This window comes from Rattus rattus, chromosome 6 (genome assembly GCF_011064425.1).
Source record: "Rattus rattus isolate New Zealand chromosome 6, Rrattus_CSIRO_v1, whole genome shotgun sequence".
Taxonomy (NCBI): domain Eukaryota; kingdom Metazoa; phylum Chordata; class Mammalia; order Rodentia; family Muridae; genus Rattus; species Rattus rattus.
This window is the reverse complement of record NC_046159.1, coordinates 100,778,169-100,803,054: the sequence shown is the minus strand read 5'-3', so window position 1 is coordinate 100,803,054 and position 24,886 is coordinate 100,778,169. Positions and strand designations below refer to the sequence as shown.

At 46.1% G+C, this 24,886-nt stretch overlaps 1 protein-coding gene and 1 non-coding gene across 2 annotated transcripts in view; both read left to right on the top strand.

Moving 5' to 3' along the window:
• The window catches only part of Tbxas1 (thromboxane A synthase 1), a 168,371-nt gene that overhangs the window by 79,832 nt on the left and 63,653 nt on the right, over positions 1-24,886 (top strand). The window contains exons 5-6 of the mRNA XM_032906715.1: positions 5,858-5,974; positions 22,670-22,758. Of these exons, the coding sequence (XP_032762606.1) occupies positions 5,858-5,974; positions 22,670-22,758 (206 nt within the window). The remainder of the gene's footprint in view (positions 1-5,857; positions 5,975-22,669; positions 22,759-24,886) is intronic.
• On the top strand, positions 18,511-18,641 carry LOC116904726. Its single transcript, XR_004388418.1, has one exon. It is a non-coding gene; the product is annotated as a small nucleolar RNA SNORA17 (small nucleolar RNA).

Sequence of the window (24,886 nt, the reverse complement as noted above, 5' to 3'; positions counted from 1 at the left end):
TCCAGAAAGCCCCATGCTGCTCCAATAGAGAAGAGAGAAGGGCTTGACAAACATGAGATGGGAACCTGATGCCTAGAACCCATGTAAAAGCAGCCTGGGCTTATAATCCCAGAGCAATGGAGTCAGAGACAGGCTGTCCCAAGGTTCACTGGTCAGTCTGTCTGATTTGCTTGGTAAGTTGCAGGCCAGTGAAAGACCCTATCTCAAGAAAAATGTTGGATGGTCCCCAAGGAATGATACTCAAGGTTGACCTCTGGCCTTTGCATGCAAAGGCACATGTGTTCACTTACATACAGATGACCACACAAAAAGAAAAAAAGAAAAAAAAAACAAAAAAACAAAGCAAACCAAAGCAAACCAAACCAAAGAGGTCCCTGTGCTGTGTCTGGGAGGAGCATGGGCTCGTGAGAACTATCCTTGGCTTACAAACAAGTGAGAAGAAGTCTCACGAGGAGGACTTGTAAGCTGGGGTTAGGTTTCTGCTTCTATCGTCTTTTTCTTCTAACTAATGCCAGCAAGCATAATAAGGGCAGGTGGGATGGTTTGTGGAGTAAAAGTGTTCCCTGTGCAAGCCTGACAGCCTGAGTTCAGTCTGGGCCCCACATAACAGTGGACAGAGAGGATGGACTCTGAAATTGTCATGCTCACATAATAATAATACAGTTGTAAATGTAATGATTGTGCATAACAACAAGGCAACCATACACTGCATGATGTCCACGGTTCTTCACGCCTGTCTTCTCTATCACTTATCTCCCCCACAGAAGAACAACAGCATATCCTTTCTTTTTGCCACCCACCCCATCGTTGTCATCTAAAGCCCCAGCACACAGCAGCACACCAGCATCCTGCTTCCTCCTAACCGCAGCTCAGAACCTCTTGGTCAGCCCCTCCCCCTCCTCACCCAGCTGTAGCCTTCAGTTCACTCTCCTGCCTCAGAGATCAACTTTCACACTTTGGGAAGATTCTGCAGTGTGGAAAATGGATGAGTGTGATAAGGCTGGAGGCAAGGCAATCAGTTAGGGCAGAGATAATGGTGACCTCAGCCAGGGTGGTGGCCCTAAGGATGGAGTGGGCTGGCCTTGGTTGATCAAAGAGATTTCAGACTTGTGATTGATAAGCTTGAAGTGGAGAGAGATGACCCAAAGGTTTCATTCTTTTCTTTTTCTTTTTTTTTTCTTTTTTTTTTTTCCCCTCTCTCTCTCTCTCTCTCTCTCTCTCTCTCTCTCTCTCTCTCTCTGTGTGTGTGTGTGTGTGTGTGTGTGTGTGTTCTTTGTTTGAGGTGTTTGTTCTGATTTTGGTTGACAGGGTTTCCCATGTAGCCCAGCCCAGCCTTACACTTGTCTCCCATGTTCTGGGGTGACAGGCATGAGACATCACACCAGGCTCTCTTTCCTATGTGCTGGCTGCCGTTCCCTGCCCTAACATGCTATGGGTTCTGTATGCTATACACAGGCCACTGAAAGAACTTGGACGTACCTTGGCTAAAGGTTTGGATGTGAGCCTGTCCCAGAGGCTCATGTATCTGAACACTCAGCTTCCAGCCAATAGTCTATTTTGGGAGGTGGGGAGCTTTTAGGCTTCACTGGAAGAAGTGGATCTCTGGGGGACATGGCCTACTTTCTGCCCGACCCCTCTCTGCTTTCTGATCTACTGAAATGGTAGCAAGCAGCTGGCACATACTCCCCACCCCCAACGACAACAGAGCCTGCTGCAGGCCTTCCCCCACCAACGAAGAACTATATCTCCTCAAAGCACAGGCCCAAACAAACCTCTCCTCTCTAAGCTGCTTCTTGTGTATTTGGTCACAGTCGCAAGAACGGTAGCCACTACACTTGACATCAACACCTTCTCTCTGTCTTTTGAAATGACCAAAGACTGTTCATTTTATTCTAGTACATGTTTAGACATGAAACACTCCTGTGAATGTTACCCCTGACTTTGATTATCAAAAAAGAAAAGAAAAACGCAAAACAAAACAATGGAGGGCCCCAAAACAAAGCTTGTAGGCCAAGGACACAACAGGCTAAGGGGCTAGGTTGAGAGTCTAAGCCTGTATTGCATGGAGAGTGGGGTATTTTCCCTTTAAATGTAAGATTCAAAACAGCAGAGACACAGACCTTCAGTCTTTTGTGTCAGATGTCATTCCAGGCGCCATCCTTTTGGGTTTTGGCTTTTATTCTGAGACAGGTGGTCCCGTTGTCCTAGAGCTTGCTTGCTACGTAGGCTCGGCTGGACGGCCATAGATCTGGCTGTGTCCGCATCCCCGGCACTAAGACTACAACATCCATCTGTTTTAGCCTGGGTTCCATGAGTTGAACCCAAGGCCTCAGTGCAGAGCAAGCATTCTGCCCCCTGAGCCAGCTCCTCAAACCCCCACCGCGTGGGTCTTGAGGACAGATCAAATCAGTCTTGATCCTGATTCGCCGACTGAGTCTGTCTTAGCAGAACTGTATAAACCTGTGTCTCGCTTTTCTTCCAAACGAAAAGTCTTAGCCAGTATGGCACAGGCTGGGGCTTTGCCACTCTATAAATATCCAAAATGTATGATTTCCTCCTTTGACTCTGGAACCTAAATAAACAGATTATGTTCCAAAAATTCCATAAAACCATAATTTAGTGGCCACGGCACTCCTAAAGAACCTCATTCTAAATAAAGAGCGGTATTCCTTTGCAGAAAAAATATCCCAGCAACTTGGTTCTAATATATAATTAAATCCTCTAGATACTTTGCAGTTATGTTTTATGGCTTATTTTGAGTGTTCATATTTTATCAGAAAATTATAATTTTCCTCTAAATAGGAGTTTTTTTACAAGGCGTTTGAGTTATGATGGCTGGCTTCAAGCTTCAGCTATAATTAAAACTGTGAAAGGAAATAGTGGGGCCCCATAGCACACATGGTTCTGCAGAGTGCTTAGTCCTGTAATCCCCCTGCATCTGCGGGGCTGGGGCCACATGACCAACAGTGGGGGCATCACTGGGATAGCTGCTTTAAGGATGGAAAAGCATGTTCTGGGGGAAAGAGGGGAAGGAGACGGTGGTTAGGGACTCCTTTGTATATTTCTTGGCTCAGTTTCTACATGGCAGATCCTTAGAGACCTCCTGACCTTGTCACCATATAGCATGCCCCCACACACAGCCTTCCCCTGGAGAAGACTCTCTCATATCTGCAATGCTCTCCACTCAATTGTCAGCCTCATGAAGGCTATGCTGGTCAGTCTTTAGTCAGCTTGACACAAGCTAGAATCATCTGGGAAGAGGGAGCCTCAACTGAGAAAAAGCCCCCATTAGATTTGTCTGCAAGCAAGTCTGTGGGGCATTTCACAAAAATATTATTCGGGACTGATGAGGGAGGGCTCAGCCCACTGTGGGTGGTGCCACCTCTAGGCACCCTGGGTTGTATAAGAAAGTAAGCAGAGTAAACCATTAGGAGCAAATCAGTAAGCCATGTCCCTCTGTCTAGGTTCCTGCCCTGATTTCCCTCCATGATGAACTATGGCCTGTAAGGCAAAATAAACCCTTTCCTCTCCAAGTTGCTTTTGGTCATGGCCTTTGTCATATCGATAGAAAGCAAACCGATACAAAGCCCAACACAAAGCCTTTCCTATTCAATACTCTCTAACCAGCTCGTGAACATTATCTGAGCTTCCTGGGGAGACCAAGGCACAGCAGCTTACATAGAGGGACTCACAGACAAAAATGCATTTTTTCCCGTTCTGGAAAGCCTGGAAGTATGGGTGACATCAGGGTTGATCATCTGGGACCTATATCCTTGGCTTAAATGACTGTCTTCTATATTCCCCATGGTCCTCTGTCTGTGTCCTAATCGTAAGAGAACCAGTTGATTCTGTATAGATACCAAACACACTGGATTCAGGCTCACCATATAGGCTTCCTTTATTTTAATTGAGATTTAATTAAAAGACCAAGAGATTTTAAAAATCTCTATGGTCAAATATGGGGTTGTAGGGATTAGCTTTTCAATATATAACATTTTAGGAGATACAATTCAAGCCATAATGCTTGTACTGGACATTTAACGAATCTGTGTTGATTAAGGAAAACACAACGACACTCCCAGGCCTACTCAGGGCTGTGTCTCCTCTGTGCCTGCGGAGTTCCTCCAACTCCCGTCTGCCCGGCGTCATAGCACACTCACAGGCCTCCCTCTGAACACATGACTTGCATATATGTAAATGCAGGTCTCACCTTTGGCTTGATAAATGTTGATCTCACCCTTCCTCAAAGAAGCTTCTTTTTGCAGCCAACAGAGACCCTTACTGAAAGCTACAATTAGTCAAAATGCAAAGGACAACTGACCATGGGGCGCCCATCCCCAGTTAATACATCTACAACACAAACTCCTCCACCTCAGGCTCAGGGAACATCTAAGAGGGAGAAAGACTATAATAGCCATAGGACCAGAGCGCTACCATGTCTTCTACATGACAGGGGAGCTGTACACAGGAACTCTCAACTGTTGCTTAAACAAGGCTTGGAAAAAAAAGACCTTGGGAGGAGGAGAGGGGAGCGGAACTTGTAATCAGAATATATTATATGAAGAAATATATATTTTCAATAGAAGAAAAAGGATGACAAGGCCTAATACATGACAATACCAACAGATCTATGGAGGTCTCACAACATTCCAGCCCCAGTGAAGAGCAACGGACAAGCCCTGAGACAAGTGCTGAGAGAGGGAGAATTGGCCTTCTCTAAGGATGAGGCCCCTATAGGTTATCCAATCCCAAAGGCCAGCTCTAAACACATCTGAGCAGTTCTAAATGAACTTGTGTGTATCTAGAACTGAAGGGTAAGAGATTGTGGGTTTGAGAGAGAGTCGGCAGGGGTGGGCCTGGGAGAAGAAGGACAGGGTGATGTCAATACAGAGCTCACATACGAAATTTTCAAAATTAAAGTTAAAAGAGAAAAACCCAGTGAATACTAGAACACAGACTCACCAGAGCAGATAAGCCCTTTCAAACAGCTTTCCTGAGGTGCTTCTGAAGGACACCTATTCATAAGTCCTTTTTCTCACCTCCAAGATCCTAAGAACTGAATACGTGACTCAGCCATCTTTGAGCCAAACCCAACCAATCCAGACACCCCAAATCTCTTGTCACAAAATTCAGATGTGACCCTCAACCCTTCACTTTGGTCATCCTCAGAGGGCCTCGAAGGTGCCTCAGAGTACACAGAGGCTACTGAGTGCTTTTGATGATGTCCACACTGTGACGAGGCTAGCAGATCTGTCTATCTGTCTCTGTTGGCCTCAGTTGTGGGTGCTAGATCTTTCTCTGTGCAAGAGAAGCCTAGCTTTGGGTCACTAGGGGACGTTAACAGGTGTGTGTGTGTGTGTGTGTGTGTGTGTGTGTGTGTGTGTGTGTGTGTGTGTGTTTTATGTCCTGTGATAAAGCACTCTGACCAAAAGCAGCTTTGCGGGGGTGGGGGCGTTTGGGGGTGGGAAGAATGTATTTTTGGCTTGTCCATCCAGACAGATCACAGTACATCACTGAAGGAGGTCAGGGCCAGAACTAACCAAGATCTTGAAGCAGAAACCATGGAAGAATGCTGATTGCTGACTCCCTGATAGGTTCATGCTTAGCTAGCTTCTTACACAGCCCAGGACCACTGGCCCAGGGAATAGCGCTGCCCACAGTGGGCTGGGCCCTCCTCCATTAACTAACAAACAAGATAACCTCCCAAACATGCCTACAGCCTAGTCTGATCTGTTCAATCCCTCAATTGAGACTCTCTTCTTAGATGACTTGATTGACAGTTAAAGCTAACTAGGACAGCTACTAAGGTGGCTTTGGCTCTGAGGGTGCTAACAATCTGCTTGTTGCTTTCCATTAGGCCTCAGGTCTGGAACCCAAGCTGATAGCAGACAGTGTCCTGATGTTACGTGACAGAAGATGGGAGGAAGTCAGAGGTGCCCTGATGTCTGCATTCAGTCCTGAAAAATTGAACGAGGTAAGAGATAGGAAGCATGGACCCAGTTCCTTAAGGATCTGGCTTCTTCCCCAAAGTATAGCAAGAAGCTGGACCAGGTGCTAGGCTTGCCCAGGTGGCACATCAAAGTGGCTCACCTGCTGGGGCCCTCAGCCAAATCATTACACGGAAAGCAAAGCGCCTTCCATTTCTCTGGCATCTCATACACCCAGGTACCATCAATCAATGGTTCCCACTGCATACCTGGCTGTCCGGAGACAGTGGCTTGAGGCACTTTGAGGCACTCAGGAGGAAAAGAAGTAGAACAGTTTCTCATACTATGGTGTATCCTGGGGAGCCTGTTCAGATGCAAATTCCCACCCAGGAGGCCCTGACCAGGTCTGAGATTGTGAACTTCAAACTCTTAGATGTAAAAGCACTGGCCATGGGTGATGGGGGTCGGGGTTGGGGGGGAAAAGAAATGTTCTCCAAGCAGAACTCTAGGTGGATAGCCAAAGTAACATCATCTTTAAGACAAATACAGTGACTGTCGAGCTCCATGGGATGTCATGAATTCTTGAAGACTGGGCATTTCCCTCCTCAGTCCAGTGGCCTTCCCTTCCCTACCAACTGTGCATATAAAAAGCTGGTGTTTGCATTGTCTCCCTGACAGTTTCTCCAACCACTTGTGAAAGGAGGAGATAACAGACAGGGTAGGCTGCCCAAGTGTGTCCTCCTTCTGCAGCAAATGTGACCCTGATGGCTTCTAGATGCTTCCTTGAACCTTTCACCTCTAGATCACTGGTTCCCATTATGGAACCAGAGGCAGATCACAATTTGTTCCCAGCATTCATGAGGTAGAGGCAGGAGAATTACAAATTTGAAGTCAGTGTAAGTCTTGTCTCAGTGAGGCCTTGTCTCAAAAAAAAAAAAAAAAAACCAAAACAAACCAACCGCAGAACCTAATTCTTGCTACTCCAAGTCCCAAGGACTCGAATCGTCTAAAGTGCCTGAGAGCTTGTGGGCTTTCTGAGCTGCTCCATGACTCTACCTCAGCCAGGATGGGTCGGCCCATGTATGTATGCTTGGTTCTCTGTCGCTGTACCTCAAATCTGTCGCTTTTCCAGGCCCTGCCATTTCTTTCTTACTTCTCTCAGTGACTCTAAGGGTTCATTCTGCTTACATACTTACTGTTTGTTGTGTGTCTCATCCTGCTGCGTGGTTGCTTCAGGAGACAGAGTTTTGTTTTTCTTTTTGTGTTATGTTCCCTTTTAAACTTTTATCTGCATATATAGGCCATCTAACAAGTACTCAGGTGTGATGACATCAATGGGTGAATGAAAAATCAAAAAAACAAAGAAACTTTCTTAGTTGTTGCTGTGTGGCCAAAACATCAACGAAAGGGAGATCATTTTATCAAGAAGAACCATTAAGGGACTGTGAGAGATGGTTCCTTGGTTAAGAGTACACATTGCTCTCACAGAGGACCCAAGTTTGGTTCCCAGCACCCACGTCAGGTGGCTCACAACCTCCTATAACTCCACCTCCAAGGAACCGGATGCTTCCAGTCTCCTAGGGCAGCCATGCTTACATGGGCATACCCACCCATAGACACATAACTGAGAAGGTTAAGAAGATGAAGCCAACTGTTGTCTCTCTCCTTGCAAACACATAAGCCATACACATGAAAGTAGAAAGGGCAGGTCATGAAGAGACAAAGGAGAATGAGAGAGTCCAGGCACACGGCTGCACAGAAATCACTGTGCAACTGCAACAGCTCCAGTGTGTGGCTTTGTTTGTTTGGAAAAGCTAGGAGTCAAGTGAGTCACATTTTCATCTAAAAATAAATTGTTTTTTGGCTTTAGACTTACTGGAGAACATGCATAGCCAGAGCGAATGTGACTGATGCCTCTCCACCTCAGGTAGAAGAGGCCAGCAGACTCATAGTCTGCTGATGGACTAGTGACTGGGACTTACAGGACAGGCTACTGAGGGCTACCAAGAACACATCTGACTTTTTCATAGAAGAAAATTTTGCCTGGTTAACCTGGCATATTTTCCACCCATCCTCCAGTGTCTGTGCCTTTAAAAGGGCAGCTGGGAGATTTATTTAAGCCTTGACAGTCTTTCAGTAAAGTCCTCACCAAAGGCTGTGAGTAAGCCTGAACCCGTGCTCAGTTTTATTGTGAATCAGGAAGTAAATGGACTTAAGTTCAGGAAGCAAAATTGAAATTTAATTTACGCTTCTCCAAGGGAAACGCATAAATAATGGGATGCCCTCGGCCAGGTTAGTGTTCGTTTCATTTTTAAATGTCATAACTCATCAGAAAGGGGAGACACAGTGGAAACTGTGCATCTGTGTTTTCCTGCTGAACTCTTTCAACCCGAAGGGACAACTTTCACAAACTCATGTAAGATTGCGAGAGTCAGCAGGAGAGTGGCAGGTGGCCATCAGGCACCCAAGAGGAGAGCGCTTTGAGGAGGAAGCTGACAACCCCACTGATGTGGGGAGACAGGATGGCTTCTGCTATGGCCGGGATCCTGAATGCCTCTGAAGGCCTGTGTGGTAGAGGCCGGGTCCTCAGTATGGCAGTCCTGGGAGTTGATAGGAGGTGCATCTGGGGACTGTGGCATCCCAAACATCTCACATTCCTTCTCTTGCTTCCTGGCTATGAAGTCAGAGGCTTTGCTTTAACACGAACCCCAGCCATAACATGCGGTCATGTCACAGGCTGTATGACCACAGGCCGAACTGTCCAAAAGTGTGAGCTAAGAGCAAAAGATCCTTAGCATAAATTGGCTGTCTTAGATGTTTTGCCGTAGTGGCAGAAATCTGATTAGTACAACTACCAAGGAGAGGGATTTGAAATCATGGAGGATAAAAAGGCCTCCATGGATGAGTAACTTGATAAACTATTACGAGCTATTAGATTCATCACACACTTGAACATGTTAGAAAGATGTCTGATGATCAGTTTAGCTTTGCTTATTCTGGACTCATAGTTTTTCAGAGGTAAACACCTGGGGAGTTAGTACCACAGTTTGTGATTGAGTAAAACGGTGCTGTTGGATAGTAGGTCTTCGCGGTTCCCACTGTCAGCCTCATTTTCTAGTGCTTCAAGGACAACAACCCGACATCCATCATATTAGCCAACTTTGCATCGCTACAATAAAATACCCAGGACAGGGAACCCATCAAGATTAAAGGTCTGGTTAGCTTGCCATTTAGCAAAGTCAAAGTCTAAAATCAATCATCTCCCTGGCTTGGCCTCCAGTGGGAACGGCAGATGGTGGCATGCCATTACAGAGTACCTGTTGGAACGAGTGGTCACATCTAGAATCAGAGCAGAGATAAAAAACGGCCAGGGTCCCACGATCCCTTTCAAAGTCAGGCTCCCAGTAACTTAGCTGCTAAAGGTCCACAGCACTTCCTAATAGCACAATCCTAAAGACCAAGCCTCTACACACAACCCCTTAGTAACACTTAGCAGTCAACCCCTGTAGGCAGCTTACTCGTTCTGGCCTCAGAATCTTCTGAGTGGTGGACATTTGCTCAGTGACCCAGATAAACAAGGACTGAGCAGATACAGGAGACCAGCGAGACCCTGGGGATGTTTGTCACCCACACGGCAATGCACAGGGGCCTGTTTCCACAATGTGGAGCCGACAAGGAAGGCTGGCATCCCGCGCAGCACCGAGGGCTGCAGCTCTCTGCCTAATTTCTCACTTTCATCCAGATGTTTCCTGTCGGGAAGGCAGAGTCAATAATGTATGAGTCTTATAGACAGAGGCATATGTGCTCATTACTCCCCACGGGCCTTCCTGCCTGGGAGAAGATGTATTACTCAAGAATGGCTACAATTGCTTAAAATTCAAGTTGATGCATCCAGCTTATGAGTGAACGCACGGCTCGGACCGTTTCAGTGCGAACGCCTGTGCACAGTTGCGGCCATTGTCATGGCTTTGGGCTCTCTTCCTGCAGTCAGTACAGGGGCTCCTGTGGCAGACGTGAGTTTTCCAATAATGCTGGGGCGAGCAGCTTTCTCTTGGCAGCATCAGCTGCTGGCGGTTTATTTTTAATATTTGCTTTTATTTCTTAATCCTTCGGAACAATAAAAATAAAAGTCATTATAAACCAGGGTAGCTGCGGTAATAAATACTTCGGAGTCTAAAAATACATTGTCCCTGTCTGACCAGTTACCATTTTCCAGGATATCTGAGTATTTATCTAGCGGCACGAGACCATTATCCCGAGACACAGTTGTATCCCACTGACACCTAATCTTCTAATTAAAATCAGAATAATGATGGACTGTTTAAATTCTACTTTTAAGTGTTCATTTCCCATTTGCATTTAAAAGGAAACACACTCCTCATCATCGATACCCCATCCTGGGTTATAATTTGTCTTTCTTTGGCTGGAATCATAATGTCACTCCCAACTTGCCGCTGGTTAAATGGAAAAGAGCATCACAATGTGCTTTACAGCTTGGCTGTTGCTTGGCAACCTCAGCATCCACCTCCTCACCGGAGTAAGTTCTAATTGGCCACAACTCTTGACAGGAGTCTCTGACTTATTGGAAATGACACTTGATTATTCATCTAGGTGGCTGGAGCTGATGTGTATCAGCAGGGAATTTTGCATAAAAATGACTCACGGATGTTTTTAATATCTAGGTGGCTTTCAGCAGGGGTGTAGTGGCTGAAGGAAGTGGTAAGTTTCATTAGCTAGAATTAATTTTTCTTTTGTTAGTCAACAGTTAGAGTATATTTCAAGGTATTCGTTTTTAAAGGCCCCTTCAGTAAGCTCGTGGGTTTGGATATTGCCCCTCTAACTTTAATTCTTAAACATGGCTGCCCTCAGGCCAACTGTGATAGTCAGCACTGAGTTACTATAGCAAATACCATTGATAATCACCATGCCCCGCCCCCGCCCCCCCCAAAAGATATTTTAGCTCAGTGTTGTGGGCACTTGGTTCATGGACAGCTTTTAAATCTCTTCTGAGTAGAGGGGGCAGCAGTGTGTCAGGGAGGGAGCACAGTCAGGGCACAACCTCTCCACCGGAAGCCCGGAAGTGAAAGAGAAGAAAGGGAAGAGGAAGAAGCCATGGGATTCCCTTCGAAGGCACAGTCCCAGTAACTGGCAGGGCTCCCACCAGGCCCTACCTCTTAAAGTTCTGCCAGTTCCAATGGCAGGGCCAAATCTTTAAGACAGGACCTTTGGTGAGTCAATAGTCCAGATTCAAACTGTGGCACCAAACAGGAAGAAACGTTAAGGTCTTACGTTTGTTGATTTGTCTTTACCAACGTTATAGTGTAGCAGTGCGACAAGACTCAGAAATTACAGCATAATGACCAAGCAATGGAGGCTCTTGTCTTGTTTTGAAGAATGCCCTGAAGCAGATGTTAGGATTGGACAAGGGAAGAAGGTGCTAAGGTAGGTACACAGGCACCTAGCCAGAGCAGTGCACGGCTTGCTTGGAGTATAGGGGAGCTCGCTCAGGCGGAAACAGAGTGTGCGAGAGAGGAAGCAGAGGGAAAAGAATTGCAGAAGTGGGTTGAGGCTCGCAGAGGCTGCTGCCCTGCGTCAGGGGCAGCCAACTGTTAAATGCTCAGAAATGGAGGAGTGACTTGCTCAGAACTCTCTGGTGGGAGAGAGCACTTTTGTTGTTGTTGTTTAGCTTTCAAGAGGCCAGATGTCCCCAGACACATGTGGCAAATCCTTCTGGAGCAGATGAGAACTGCGAATGTACCTCTGGAATCTCTTCTCCAGTACCATCTAACGGGTACGGGCGGGTTTCCAGGGTGTGGTTTTGGAATCAGGTACAAGTCTGTACTCTGATTCTTATCTTAGTCTTCACACACCAGCAAACAACTTGCTTAGCCGTACGCCATCAGCATGTGGGGCTCACATAATTTTAGCCACATCATGTAACTCAAGAGACCCTTCCTTTCCCATTCTCTGAATGGGAAATACTTTTCCCCCGATCCTCAGTGAGACGCTGTTCTCCGAACTTCAGACTTCCAAAGGCTTTTAAATGCTGAGTTGTTTTGTTTTCCCCCCTTGAGTTCATACGATCAGATCTGCAGAGAGTGGGGTTGTAACCTAAGAGCGGATATATTGAGGAGCAGAGGAACGGTGGCACCTGATTTGGGCGAGAAAGCAACAGGAGTTAGATGGTTTGACATTCTTAATTCTACTTGTACAAAATTATTTAACACAAAAATAACCAGGTTCTGTCATCATGGATTTCTAAAGTCAATATGTCAAAGAGATGAAAATATTTTTTAATAGATGGGATATGTCACTTCAAGTAAATGGGGTTATAGCTATGACTCCCCTACTGACCCAAATTTAGAAGATGGCTGCCTTTTTCCCATGATCCCAAGCAAATTCTTAACCTAATATTTAGTACTCTATTAGCTATGTTTTGCTTTGCTGTGCCAAACCACCGAATGACAGCAACCTAAGAAAAGAAAGCTTTCTCCTGGACCACAGTTCAAGAAGGGACACAGCCCATGACAGCATGAAAGGCACAGAGGCTGGAACAAGAGACAGCTGGATACATTGCATGTGCAGTTAGTAAACAGACAGTAGAGAGGAAGTGAGGTCAGCCTGCAGACCTATCCCTAAGGATCTACCTTCTCCAGAAGATCCTAAAAGCAGCACCACCATCTGCAGACCAAGTGTGAAAATTATATATGTAGTTTATATGTAATTATATTATTATATATTATAATATAATATATAGAGGGACTAGCTGGGCATGGAGATACACACCTTTAATCCTGGTTTTTGGAGACAGGCAGACAAATTTCTGTGAATTCGAGGGCATCTTGGTCTACATAGAGTATCCTAGGAAACTCAAGGTTATAGAGTGAGAATTTGTTTTACCCCTTTACCCCCACAACCCCAAAACAACCAAACCAAAGAACACATATAAGCCTCTGGGGAGGTATTTTACACTCAAACAACAATAAAAAGCTTCTTTGGGATCCTAGAATGTCATGGAATGGGACATTATAGTTCATTACAATTAGAACACGCCCTGGGGTGAGGAACCCAAAGTCAGAAAGATTCCGATACCATGCCAGAAGGAAGATGTAGACTCAGTGTGAATATCTGGTATTTTGCTCAGAGCCAAGTGTCAAAAATCTACCCTGAGCTCATTCATGCTAAGACAAAAAGAGCATCTCAGTCTATTGATGGATCCTGAATGCCTTTAACATCAACTCAGTAGTTTATCAGTTAGTCCAGTGGTTCTCAACATGTGGGGCGTGACCCCTTTGAGGGTTTAACGACCCTTTCATGGAGGTCACCTAAGACTATGGAAAACAGTTATATTACAACTCGTAACAGTAAAATTACAGTTATGAAGTGGCAATAACAATAACCTTATGGTTGGGGATCACTACAACATGAGGAACTGTAGTAAGGCGGGGCGGACAGTGACAGCATCAGGAAGGTTAAGCACCATTGACTTAGACACTTCTAGAGAATCAGCTGAGTAAGGATGCAACAGGTACTAAAAAAATCTTTTTTTAGTAAAAAATAAATAAACCTTCAATAAAGAGGGGATAATGAAAACCTGTTACTTGTTATTCTTGTTATTTTGTAACAACTTTGTACCCAAACCTTACAGCTTGAAACAACTAAACCTTTGGTTCTGTAACTCAGACTTCACACATGGCTTAGCTGGGATCCTCTGCTCAGGGCCTCTTGGTATAACCGTCAAGTTTCTAGTATGGTCTGTGGTCTTATCTGAAGGATTGACCAGGGAACACTTGCTTCAGAAATGACTGGCAAAGTTTTCTGCAGAATTCTGTTTCTTGTGGGCTCTGGGAGACAGCTAAGAAACTCGTACTGTGTCCTTCAGTCAGTGAGGATGCTCAGAGCATTTTAGCAAAATGAATATACAAACCACAGTCATTTAGAAGATCAGTGTCATGAGTGTATTGCAGTAAAATTAAATAAGGTTCTTTTATCTCGCACTATAGCCGGCACTGTAGGGCCACAAGACATCTGTGGGGTATTTTCATCTCAGGCAACAAAGCGTCTCACCCACTAAGCTCCATCCCATATCACACTGCCAATGGCTACTCTCTGAGCCTGGCAACAATCTCTCTTCCCATCTAGTTCCCAAGGCAGGTTGCCACCATGCCAGCATACACATCCCAATTCCATGGCGGCCCAGCGTATCCAGCTACCACATACTCTCTTGAACTCAATTGAATCACCACATGAAAGAACACACAACACAATAACCTCTGATCCAATTGATAAGATATAATTGCTCACCTACATAAGATACAGTTGGCTCATCTAGAGACACAAAATCCTGTAGACATCTATCCCTTAAGAATATTCATAACAACCTGTAAATGTGCAGAGAGAAATCTTAACATCTGCCTCCATGTTCTCTCAGCTTCTCTTTTACAGTCTCCTCCTCCTCTAAAACTTTTCTCCCGCCCATCCTTCCTTCTCGTCCAATGACAGGCCTCATTCTATCCTGTTCCTGCCTCCACCTGCATAATGACATCATCCTACATGAGTGACTGGGTTTCGAGGTGGATTGGGAAGTAAAAAGACTTGGGTAGGTTGGTTTAGAGCACACCTACAGGTCAGCTTCTGGACTTAGATGTCAAAGGTGCCTACCGTATGACCTTCATCTTCAAGAGGCAGAATGACGGTACTCTTCCAGTGGCAAAGTCTGAACCAGAATGAGGAGAGAAAGGTGAAGGGGTGCAAACAGCATCGACACAGTGAGACCAAGCATGAGGGCCCAATGGGGAGCTGTCTGTGAGGAAGAAGAGAGGTGCAGGGAAGGATTCCTGCTGCCCAACCCGGCCTGGGGATGGATTCTCCACAGGACAGGCCATGTTTGGAGCCCTGACTACTGCTAGGGGCTTTACATGTTTTGTTTTTAATTGTGGTTGCAGCATCTCAAAGGTGGCACCATTATTTCCATTCTGCCAGTGACAATATAAAGTTGCTGCATTTCCGCCACTGGAAATGAATCACCAAGTTCCAGGGAGTGGAATCATAGTCATCGGCAATGACTGTGAGTGCTTGCTCTTCTTGGAGCCAGTGCACACTACCCAAGCCAAATCCTTCCCCCTCAAAGGAAAATGCCACAGGTGGGATTCTGAAGGGCATCACAGATGTTCCTTTGAGAAGGGGAATGCCTGACCTTTCCTTGGTCATCTCCTTGAAAGGCGCCTCCCCTGTCTACTCCTATGAGTTAGACTTTACCCACGTGCCTTCTGTCCACACCATTCTTCTCAGACAGTTGGTCAAATCCTTTGGAAAACACTGGGCACTGACTGAATTTATATACTAAAGTCCAGGCTAAGTAAGAACTTCCTTTTGGGGGAATTTTCTTCCTAAATTGAGGACTTTATTCTCAGCAACTACAGTTACCGAATAATCAGCTAGTCCCATTTTCAGACTCTTCTCTAGAAATAACACAGGCTTGGCTAACTCAAGATTGTAGTAGCAAAACACTATAGACTGGTTTAAACAATAGATAGCTGTTTTCTCTCAGTTATAGAGACAGCAATTGGAGAACAGGATCCCTCCCGTCAGTTGTGGCTTTTGGTGGCTCCACTTTTGTGATTTGCAGGTGGTCAACCATCATGCTACGTGCTTGCAAGATCCTCCTTTTGAGACAGTGTCTCACTGTGTAGCTCAGGCTGGCCTTAAACTTACTACATGGCCTAGGCTAGCCTAAAAGTCATATTCTCCTACTGTGGCCTTCTGGATGCTGTAATTACAGGCACACACACCATCATTCCCTGGATCAATCTTATGATTTCATTTAATGTTAATGGTTTCCTGAGAGGCCACATTCTAAATCCAGCTAAACTGGGAATTAGATCAACAGCATATGGATTTCAAGAGGACACAAACATTCAGTCCACAACAACCCCCAGATGAAATCCATTTTTAAAACCAAATGGTATCAATATTTTATGTGATTAAAAGTACAACATATGTGCATCTTGAAAATGTTGGGTAAAACAAAAATTAAAAACCGCCCATTGTCCTATGGAGATGGAACACAGCAAAGTGAGCGGCAGGCTTAGGACCTAGGTGTAGAGCATTGGATTTCCTCTGGGCTTGTGTCTGTCCAGAAACCACACTCACCTGCTGGTCTGAAAACGCAGGGAGGGAGCTGCAGGGCCACACGCCCCATCCATACAGCCTTTGCTTTGTGTATTCAACGCACACAGGAGTAGACATTCTATTACAGTGATACATAACACAAGGGGGAAAAAGCCCGAAATGATGGCCCGTTTGTGGGCCAACATACGGACCACGCTCCGCTGTCTTGTGATATTTTCTCTGCATTACTTCTTAACATTTTCATCGCACATGCCCCGTCTCACATCACATTAATCCAGATAAAAATGTCATTATCCATTCAGTGTGACAGAGCGCAGGCACGGCATAGTAGAAAATCGCAACCCCATCAGCCAGCAACAAAGCACTTGAGCCAAGTGCACGTGGGAGAAGGGGTGGTAGGTAACTGGTCCTCTGCACCACCCAGGCCCGCACTTAGAGTCAACATAAGACGCTCTCCTAATACAGGCCATGCTTCTGAGAAGTTTGTATACGTCAAATTTTATTCTGTGCCTCTCTTGCTAGTGTAAGGATCTTTAAGATTGATGTCTAAGGAGGCCCTCACTGCAGCCAGTGTTTTTTGTTAGGTTTTCCTTTTAATATTCCTCTGAAATTTATTGAAAAATTCGTTATGGTTTGGTTTGGTTGGGTTTGGTTCAAGACATGGTTTCTCTATGTAGCACAACTGTCCTGGAACTCCCCCTGTAGACCAGGCTGCCCTGGAACTCGGAGATCCTCCTGCCTCTGCCTCACAAGTGCTGGGATTACAGGCATGCACCACTGCCACCCAGCCCCATATCCAGGATTTTATTAAAGTAAGATTCACTTGAAAAACTAAGTTTATTAGGATAAAGAGGCTGCAAATGGCGTATCAGGTAAAAGTGCTCGTTACCAAGCTGGTGGCCTGAGTTTCTTCTCTGGGAACCATAAGGTAGAAGGAGAAAACCAATGCCTGCAGGTCGTCTCTGACTCCCACATGTGCACTGTCATGTGCATGCTCACACATACATGCTAGGTAGCAAATGACTGTAATCAGATAAGAACGGCAGACAGAAAAGCCAGCTAGAGAGATGTGCTTAGAAAGCACTGAGCTCTAAATATTAGGAAAGTCAGATTTCTTGGGAATGATGCCTGGGAGACATTTTAAGGGACCCACCCACATGTATTCTTATCCTGATGGATTATTTGGTGGACAGTTTGTGAGAATTTAAAGAAGGATGCCTCGGACATAAAGAATAGGTACGGAGTCACTGAAAACAAATCAAGTTCACCCTATCCATTTCTTTCCTGGATGGATTTAAGGGCAGACAGCTGGAGTCAGTAACGCTCCCGCTTCAGCCGACCACTGACAAGGTCTGCTGCCAATTACAGAGAAGGCTGTGCCAGGCTGAGTGTTTACTTAGGTTTATCCTGACTGGCCAAAGGACTTTGAAAAACTCTGCAGATACCTGAAGTGACTGTCCAGAGGAGGGTCACGCATGGGTCTGTGCTTGAACCAGGCTGAATAGTCATGAGGTAAACGAAAACTTAGAAGGCACATTATTCATGTTACTGTAGTTTAAATGGAACAAGGAAGGCATGGCTACTCATCCCCTTTGAGTTACAGAAATGCCCTCGTGTCTCTCAGACCAGTTCCTTCCCACAAGGTTCCCACACCACGGCAGGAAATGAGATGCTGGTGCCATACAAATGTCCCCCCCCCATATAGGCATGTGAGGCTGGCTGGCTGGTAGGGAACTGTGACAGGGAAGGGTCCAACACAGTCACACATTCTCCCAGCATCTCCATAGCTGTTCAGACTGCCCTGCTGTTCAGGGAAGTTCAGGGGTGGTTCTTCCCAGGACAGCCGAAGACAGCTTTTTATGGAAATAAACAGAATAGAAACACAAAGCCTGGAGCTGGAGAGATGGACCAATGGTCTTAAGTACTGGCTGCTCTTCCAGAGGACCTGTGTTTGGTTCCCAGCACCCACATGGCAGCTCACAACTGTCTTTAATTCCTGTCCTGGGGGATCTGACGCCCTCTTCTGGCTTCCCCAGGCATTGCACACACACACACACACACACACACACACACACACACACACCACACACACACACATACAGATAGTTGTTTTTTTTTAATACAGGAAAAAATGTTTCAAAAGAAACACAAAACCTTTCTAATGAGTGGAGCTTCCAGGGCTAAAGAATCAGCTGCATGCAGCAATAATTAATCGGAAAAGACCTGTGGCTTTCATGGACCTGAACTTCGACATTTGTTTGTGGTGTGTCCTGTGCAAAAAAAACAATATAAATCTGACCTTGCAACTGGCTTACAGGGTTTGGGACACAGAATGTGATTAATTTACTATTTACTAGACAGTGTCTGAAATAGGGCTGTGTTCTACCTATGGGCTGCTATTTGAGAGTGACGGTTTTTTCCTCCCAGAGGAACAATAAGAATAGAGAAAGGCCCTGCCCCTAGGGGTGTTGCAGGTGTGGCTGCTGTGTCACAGGTGAGTGGTAGGTGACAGAGGAAAGACTATATCTATGATCAATGTTCCAACCTTTGAACATTTGAAAGATTGATTAGTAGCCTAACAGCCCTTGAGAAAAGTGACCCCAAGAAGACCATAGTCTCCACCACAGTCTGACGCCTTGCTACTGGGCTCCCTGGACAGAGAGCAAGCCAGAGACTAGAAGAACCATCTGGGATCGCAGTCCCTGGGTGGAAGTGAGTCTGAGACAGACGACCCTTGCAAGGGGCCTCTTGGGCAGGCCAGGTGAGGAGTTAGCTAGAGATGACCATCAGACTGGTGCCATGGTGACAGGGAACTAGCCTGAGATGACTACCAGACTGGCAGGCATAGGGATGGGGCAGACCATGCCCAAGATGGTCCCTGTCAATGCCGTAATGCACAAGCAGGGCATAGCACTCCTGAGACCACTCCTGAGATGACCCCAGACACTCAGACACTCTGGGTGCCACTCAGAGGTAAGTGGTGGAGAAAATGAAAGAGAAAGAGAAACAGAAGGATGTGGGCATGGCGAAGAGAGGCAGAAATGAAGAGGGCAGTGAGGAACAGCCTGATGTGAGTAGCCGGTGATGCCACCTGAGACCATGGTAAGATCCCGGCCTGTAATGCCATGGCGGAGCGGGCACATCTGGGTCCATGGCTCTGCAGCAGCAGGGGGTCTGTTGTCACCAAAGGCTGAGTGGATGTTCTTGGTCTGGGCTGCTGCTAGCAATATGTCTATGTCTAAGGGCTGTGCAGAACTGGCCCCATTTCTCACCGGGATATTGTGGAATGGTGGACTCTGGGGGCACCGAGAGCTGCCCTGACCTGAGCTGACTACAGTACTTGGGAGAGCAGACCACACATGTTACAGGAGTTGTTGGTGAGCTGGCCTCGAGGATAAAAGTGTAGGAGACTGTCCCTACCACTCATCTCCCTTATGGTGGCATGGACATGGAAAAGACACCCTCCTCCCCACTCACCGGTGACAGGCAGGAGACCTGGTCTGGGATCATGAGAGCAGGAGACATGGCCCTGCCCCTCGTCTGCTATGTGGTGACATAACTGAGGAAGAGATGTCACCCACTACCTCACACTTGTCACCTATGGCAGGCAGGAGAGCTGGCCCAGAGGTCATCAGAGTGGGAGAGCTGTCCCTGCCCCTCCCCTGTTGGAGCACTTGAGAGAGCACACTCTGCACCTCACCTGGGCAGCACAATAGAGCTGGTCCTGAATGTGGAGGTACTGGTGAGCTAGCCCTGGGGACATGAGTGCAGGAGAACCAGCCCTGGGAACATGAGTGCCTTTTGTCTGCTGGGCAGTAGTACAGATGAGGCAGAGACACCCTCCTCTCCTCCCTCATCCCTTGACACCTATGGCAGGCAGGAGAGCTGTCCCTGGGGTCATGAGAATAGAACTGGCCATGTCCCTCACCTGCTGCAATGCTCGGAAGAGCAGGCCCTGCACCTTGCCCTTGCAGCAGGGTAGAGATGGCCCTGGTTGTGAGGGTTGCTGGCGACCTGGCCCAGAGGGTGTGACAGCAAGAGAGCCATTGGGCTAACCAGCTTAGATACCTCTCAGGCCCAGATCCAGGGCTTTGTATTGGCCCAGCCCAACATCTACCCATTGCTAAATTGCGGGAGTGCATGAAGCAAAAGGGGGCAGTCCTACAGATCCAACAATACAGGATCTTCATGACACAGGGCAGCCACAGGATGTCCAAGGGGAGTCCCAGTGAGGTTCCAGTATTGATAGAAGCCAGAGGCCTTGTACCAGACCAAACGTGAGTCATTGCAATAAACATTTGCAAGCAGAGAAGAATGGACAAAGGGTATACTGTGGGACAGACCACTGTGACACACTATAGCTTCCACAATGAGACTTTTTTCTCTCTGTTGAAGGGGAAGTTGTAAGGGTGGATGGCAGGTACAGGAGGGGGAGATGAGTGGGATTGGGGTGCATGATGTGAAATTCACAAAGAATGAATAAGAAGTTAAAAAAAAAAAAAGAATAGGGGCTGGAGAGATGGTTCAGCGGTTAAGAGCACTGATTGCTCTTCCAGAGGTCATGGGTTCAATTCCCAGCAACCACATGGTGGCTCACAACCATCTGTAATGGGATCTGATATCCTCTTCTGCTGTGTCTGAAGACAGCTACAGTGTACTAGTATCCATAAAATAAATAAATAAATCTTAAAAAAATTTTTTTTAGAGAAAGGTATATAAACTATGAAACCAGAGAGGTTTTGGTAACACATATTAGTCAGCTCCCTGTCACTCTAACAAACACGTGTAACCGCCAGCTTAGAAAGAGGCAGGCTGCTACGCTGTGGCTCACAGGTTTACAGGTTTCCACGTGTGCTTGGATGGACCCAGTGTTTTGGGTCTGCGGTGGCCCATGATGGAAACACACACCTCAAGGCCAGAAGTGAAAGAGAGAATGAGTAAAGGACTGGGCCCATAGTCTAGTGAAAGAAATGTCTCCAATAGCCGAGAGCCATCCCAGTACCCAGTCTCCAGCTCCACCTCTCAGTCATACTAGCCTAAGGGGAAACTAAGATCCAGACTGTAACAGAGGGAGCTGGATTCTGCCTCCACCAATAGCGTACATACATCTCTGGCAAGTAGATTAGCATTTTGTATTTTTCTATTGTCTCAAGATATGAAGAGCAAGACGTAGATATTGCATGCTCATTGAAATCCATCCATCCATCCATCCATCCATCCATCCATCCATCCAACAAATAATTACATATGTCAGGTTCGGTTGCACATTCTAGAGATTGAAAAAAGAATCAAACAAACAGACGAGACCTCCCCTGACCTCAGACTCCTCATATTCTAGCATCACAATCATGAAAACCAGGTGCTAGAGAGAGGGCCCAGAGGTTAAGAGAGCACATTGCTCTTGCAGTGACCCCAACTTCAGTTGCCAGTTAAGAACACTGTCACTCCTGCAGGGGACGCAGGCTCAGTTTCAGCACCCACAAGGTGGCTCACAACCACCCGTAACTCGAGTTCCAGGGGATCCACTGTGCTCTTCTGACACCTGCAGGATCAGGCAGGCATGTGACACGTGTACATGAAGGCAAAACACTCACATACATAAAACAAAATAAATATGAAAAAAAATTTTAATTTAAATACAGTTTTAAAGTTTCTCTAAAATAATAATAATAATGAGAAAGCAAACATCAGACACCATTTCCAAGTATTGTTTTCATAAATGCTCAGAAGAGCCGGCAGCAGCGTTCTGTCTCAGCCGTGATACTATTCTAGGATGTGTACTGGTTTGAGTGACCTCCTTGACAGTTCCAGCTTGGCCCTTCAAATATATAGGAGAGAATAAAAGTCCTTAAAGAGTACTCCCCACCCGAGAGATCCTGTGGGAAGGCAAAGGGGTGGGCAGCCAAACCTGCAGCCTAAATGTGTTGGAGCCACACAGGAGTTCACAGCACTGCTCTCTAGGCCTTTCTCTTGGCCTCAGGAATTTTCCACAATAAAACATACTAATATGAAGAAGCCAACAATTCCTCGTGCAGATCAAGAGTTGCCCTGTCTTGGAAGGCTTAGACGGCTGAAACACAGATGAAAACCCTCTCTCTCTCAGAAATACCATTGAGATAACTTCTGCCTTAATTAAGAAGTTAGAACAGATGACCCTCAGTTCCTCTGGATACTAGATTCTATGTTCTGGTGGGAGATCTGAAAACTTAATTGGAACGAGCACGCATGGACTTGGGCCCGTTCCAGGGCCAGGACATATGGAGTGTGGTCCAGTTGCTCGCTAATGCTAACCACATGTCAGGAAGCTAAGCGCTGATTCGAAGTTTTGTCTAAGCACTTAATGACGGCTTTCATAATTATTTCACCAGATCTACATTTGATCCTTTCTTCTCTTGTGCTTCTACCACAGAAAGCTCACTTAAGCTTAAAATAGGTATTTATAGACACTGCATTTTACAGATATTATGAATACTTCCTTAATCTTAGCCTTGTGAAAAGTACCTTTGAAATGCAGTCTGTTTCCCCAGAAAGCGCTTGTGTATAACTTTGTCCATTGTTGGCAGCCAATTTAGGCACCGTGCCCTAATTACACCTCTGCTATCTATTATCAGATGACACCTCTCATCAGCCAAGCCTGTAAACTTCTCCTGTCTCACTTAAAACACTCTGCGGCATCCGGGGACGCATTCGACATCCAGAGGTAAGGCTGCTCCATTACAGGTGAGAAGTCACAGTTCTGAGTGGATGATTCCTGCTACGGTACATAATGGCTGGACAATTACCTTGGGAGTAGCAAACTGGAAACGCCAGACGGTCATAGCATCCATCGTGGGTAGACTGACTAATGAGAAGAAGCCAGCCTAAACCATGAAACAACGAAACTTGAGTCAGGGATGCCAGCCTATTGACGAAAATCCAAATGTGAAGTGGTTAGTCCCTGAATAGACTTACCCTCTCATCTCCACGGACATGATGGGCAGGATAGAGCAGAAAGGACAGGGAAAGCACCTAAACATTCACAAGAAAAAAATCTGAGGACAGGTGTGGTGGTGCATGCCTTTCCTCCCAGCCCTTGAGAGGCAGGGGCAGGTGGATCTCTGTGGGTTTGAAGGTAACTGGTCCACACAGTAAGTTCTAGGCCAGAGCTGCACGACGTGGCCCTGCCTAAAGGCAGAAAGCAAACAAACAAAAAAGTGAATCCCGAGACAGAGGCTAAAGCTTGGTTGGTAAAATGTTTGCTTGACATGAGCAAGGCCTTGGGATCGATCACCAACACCAATATCAATCACCGATGAAGCCTGGCGTGGTAGTATACACCTGTAAGATCCATATTCTGGATGTTGTTCACACGGGGAATACGAGGCCTGCCTGGAATACCTGAGACTCCGTCTCAAAAAAATTAAAAATTTTTAAAAAAGATAATATAAGTAAGGTATATTACCGGACCTGCTAAGGAAACTAAGGCTGGAAGATCACAAGTTCTAGATCAGCCTGGGCTAGAGTGAGTTTAAGACCAGTGGGCGCTCAGTGAAACTGTGTCTCAAAATAAAAGTTAAGGGGCTGGAGAGACAGCTTAGCAGTTAAAAGTACTTTTTTGCGCTTCTAGAAGACCCGGGTTCAGTTCCCACCGCCTATGTCAGGTGACGCACATCTGTCTGTAACTTTAGTTCCAGGGCATCCAGTACCTTCTTCTGGCCTCCGTGGGCACTGCAGGCATGTGGTAATAATATGTAATTTATATAAATACACTCAGGCGAGCCCTTATACACATAAAACAAACAACTAAATCTCTAAAGAGCTGTAGTAAGTAATAAATAAATGAAAATGGTGAATGGCTAGGGATATAGTTCAATAGGATAAAGTGCTTGCCTAGCACACAGAAGGCCCTAGATTCAAATCTTAGTTCGGCTAAATAAATAAATTAATAAATAAGGAGCGATCATTTGCGTGTGGCAGCCCCAGCCCAGTGGTGGGCAGGAGGGTGATGTTAAGTATGTATAGCCGGCAGCTTAAGCAACTGGCTGACTTTCCTCCCAGCAACCTTTAGATGCTTTATGCTACATCATGGCTGGGGGCAGCCTGAGGACAGAATGTCTGCAGGTCAGCCACAGCTGACTGAGAATCCACAGTGAAACCACAGGCTGGTCAACAGCAGCATCCTGCTGTTCCCAGCTGCCGACAAACCTCGTCACCCACACTCTCCCAGGGTGCACAGGAAGTGGAGAAGATAAGGTGGTCTCCTCAGCTATTATTGCAAAGCAAGTAACTCTTCAGTCCTGGAACCGGCAAGCACTAGGGTCAGTCCGGTGGGATTGCATTTAGGAGCCATGCATACGTCTTGCATCAACGGGGAAATCGGTGATCGATTGTAGAGATGTTTTCAATATAAGTTGTCAGAATTTCAGAGTCATCAACAAGTCATTTGTTCTCTAATGATAAGCTGGTGGCTGAGGACCCACGCAGAAGAACTGTGTCTGTATCGAGGACAAGCACAGGTGCTACAGTTAGAGAAGAGTATAAATAACCCAGGTATCGGTCTCCACTGAAAGTCCTTCAGATGGCAATGCCTGTAAGAAAACAAAAAGGGTTGTAGGGACTGGCGAGGTAGCTCAGGGGTCAAAGGTAAGACTGTAAAACTTGGTAATCCAAGGTTGATCCTCAAAAGCCACACAAAGGTGGAAAGAAAGAACAGGTACCACAAAGTTGTCCTATGACCTTCACATTCGGTGTGCACACACGCACAGACACACACACACACTGTGCAAATGTATACAAGAACAATACACATGAAACCTTTGTGAAAGAATAATGCTAGTTTAAAATGGCAT